The sequence below is a fragment of the Seriola dumerili genome, unplaced genomic scaffold (assembly GCF_002260705.1).
Source record: "Seriola dumerili isolate Sdu_G_001 unplaced genomic scaffold, Sdu_1.0 BDQW01000435.1, whole genome shotgun sequence".
NCBI classification, from domain to species: Eukaryota; Metazoa; Chordata; class Actinopteri; order Carangiformes; family Carangidae; genus Seriola; species Seriola dumerili.
Window position 1 is genome coordinate 694,458 of NW_019174690.1, and position 1,385 is coordinate 695,842.

At 55.0% G+C, this 1,385-nt stretch overlaps 1 protein-coding gene across 1 annotated transcript in view; it reads left to right on the plus strand.

Annotated features, from left to right (window-relative positions):
* LOC111234095 (neural-cadherin-like) overlaps nt 1-1,385 on the plus strand; it is a 134,926-nt gene that overhangs the window by 128,891 nt on the left and 4,650 nt on the right. Inside the window, exon 28 of the mRNA XM_022762013.1 lies at nt 1,247-1,358. Coding sequence (XP_022617734.1) covers nt 1,247-1,358 — 112 coding nt within the window. The remainder of the gene's footprint in view (nt 1-1,246; nt 1,359-1,385) is intronic.

Below are 1,385 nucleotides of genomic sequence, written 5' to 3' on the forward strand. Positions count from 1 at the left end.
TCTCTCCTCCTCCTCCTCCTCCTCTCTCTCTCCTCCTCCTTCACCTCCTCTTAATTGTTTTTCTTGTCCTCCTCCTCCCCAACTCCCTCCTTCTTTTCCCTTTCTTTCCTCTCCTCACATCTTTTCCTCTCCTCCTCCTCTTCCTCCATCTACTCATCCTCCTCCATGTCTAATTGTCTTCCTCCTCCCTTTTTTATCACCCATGTTCTCCTCTCTCTCTCTCCTCTTCCTCCTCCTCTCTCTCTCTCCTCCTCTTCCTCTCTCTTCCTCTCTCTCCTCCTCTCTCTCTCCTCTTCTCTCTCTCCTCCTCTCTCTCTCCTCTCCTCTTCCTCCTCCTCTCTCTCTCTCCTCCTCTTCCTCTCTCTTCCTCTCTCTCTTCCTCTCTCTCCTCCTCTCTCTCTNTGTGTGTGTGTGTGTGTGTGTGTGTGTGTGTGTGTGTGTGTGTGTTCAGTCCGTGCAGCTGATTCTGGATCAGTGTGGGGGCGTGGCGGTGAACGAGCCGGAGGGGGTCGGGGGCGACGCTCAGGAGGTGGACGAGTCCGGCTGCAGAGCTGCAGGAGAGACTCCTGGGAGCCAGAGGTGAGGTCACAGCTGGAGACACTGAGGAGGAGAAAGTCTCCTGTGTTTTCCTCTTCTCCCATATTTGACATGCCTGCTCCCATCCCCCTCCTCCTCCTCTCTCTCCTCCTCCCCCCCCTTTCCTCCCCCTCCTCCCTCCCTCCCCCTCCTCCTCCTCCTCTCTCTCCTCCTCCTCCTCCTCCTCCTCCTCTCTCTCTCCTCCTCCTTCACCTCCTCTTAATTGTTTTTCTTGTCCTCCTCCTCCCCAACTCCCTCCTTCTTTTCCCTTTCTTTCCTCTCCTCACATCTTTTCCTCTCCTCCTCCTCTTCCTCATCTACTCATCCTCCTCCATGTCTAATTGTCTTCCTCCTCCCTTTTTTATCACTCATGTTCTCCTCTCTCTCTCTCCTCTTCCTCTCTCTCTTCCTCTCTCTCTTCCTCTCTCTCTCTCCTCTTCCTCTCTCTCCTCCTCTTCCTCCTCCTCCTCCTCAGGTATCTGAACGTGTTCCAGCCTCTTCAGTTGGGCGGAGTCAAGGAAACGTCTCCNTTCCTCTCTCTCCTCCTCTCTCTCTCCTCCTCTCTCTCTCCTCTTCTCTCTCTCCTCCTCTCTCTCTCCTCTTCCTCCTCCTCTCTCTCTCTCCTCTTCCTCCTCCTCTCTCTCCTCCTCTTCCTCCTCCTCCTCCTCAGGTATCTGAACGTGTTCCAGCCTCTTCAGTTGGGCGGAGTCAAGGAAACGTCTCCTCACCGACGTTACCGCAGCTTCACCGGCTGCATCCGCAACCTGGTGGTGGACAGTCAGGTAACACCAGCGCGTGTGTGTGTGTGT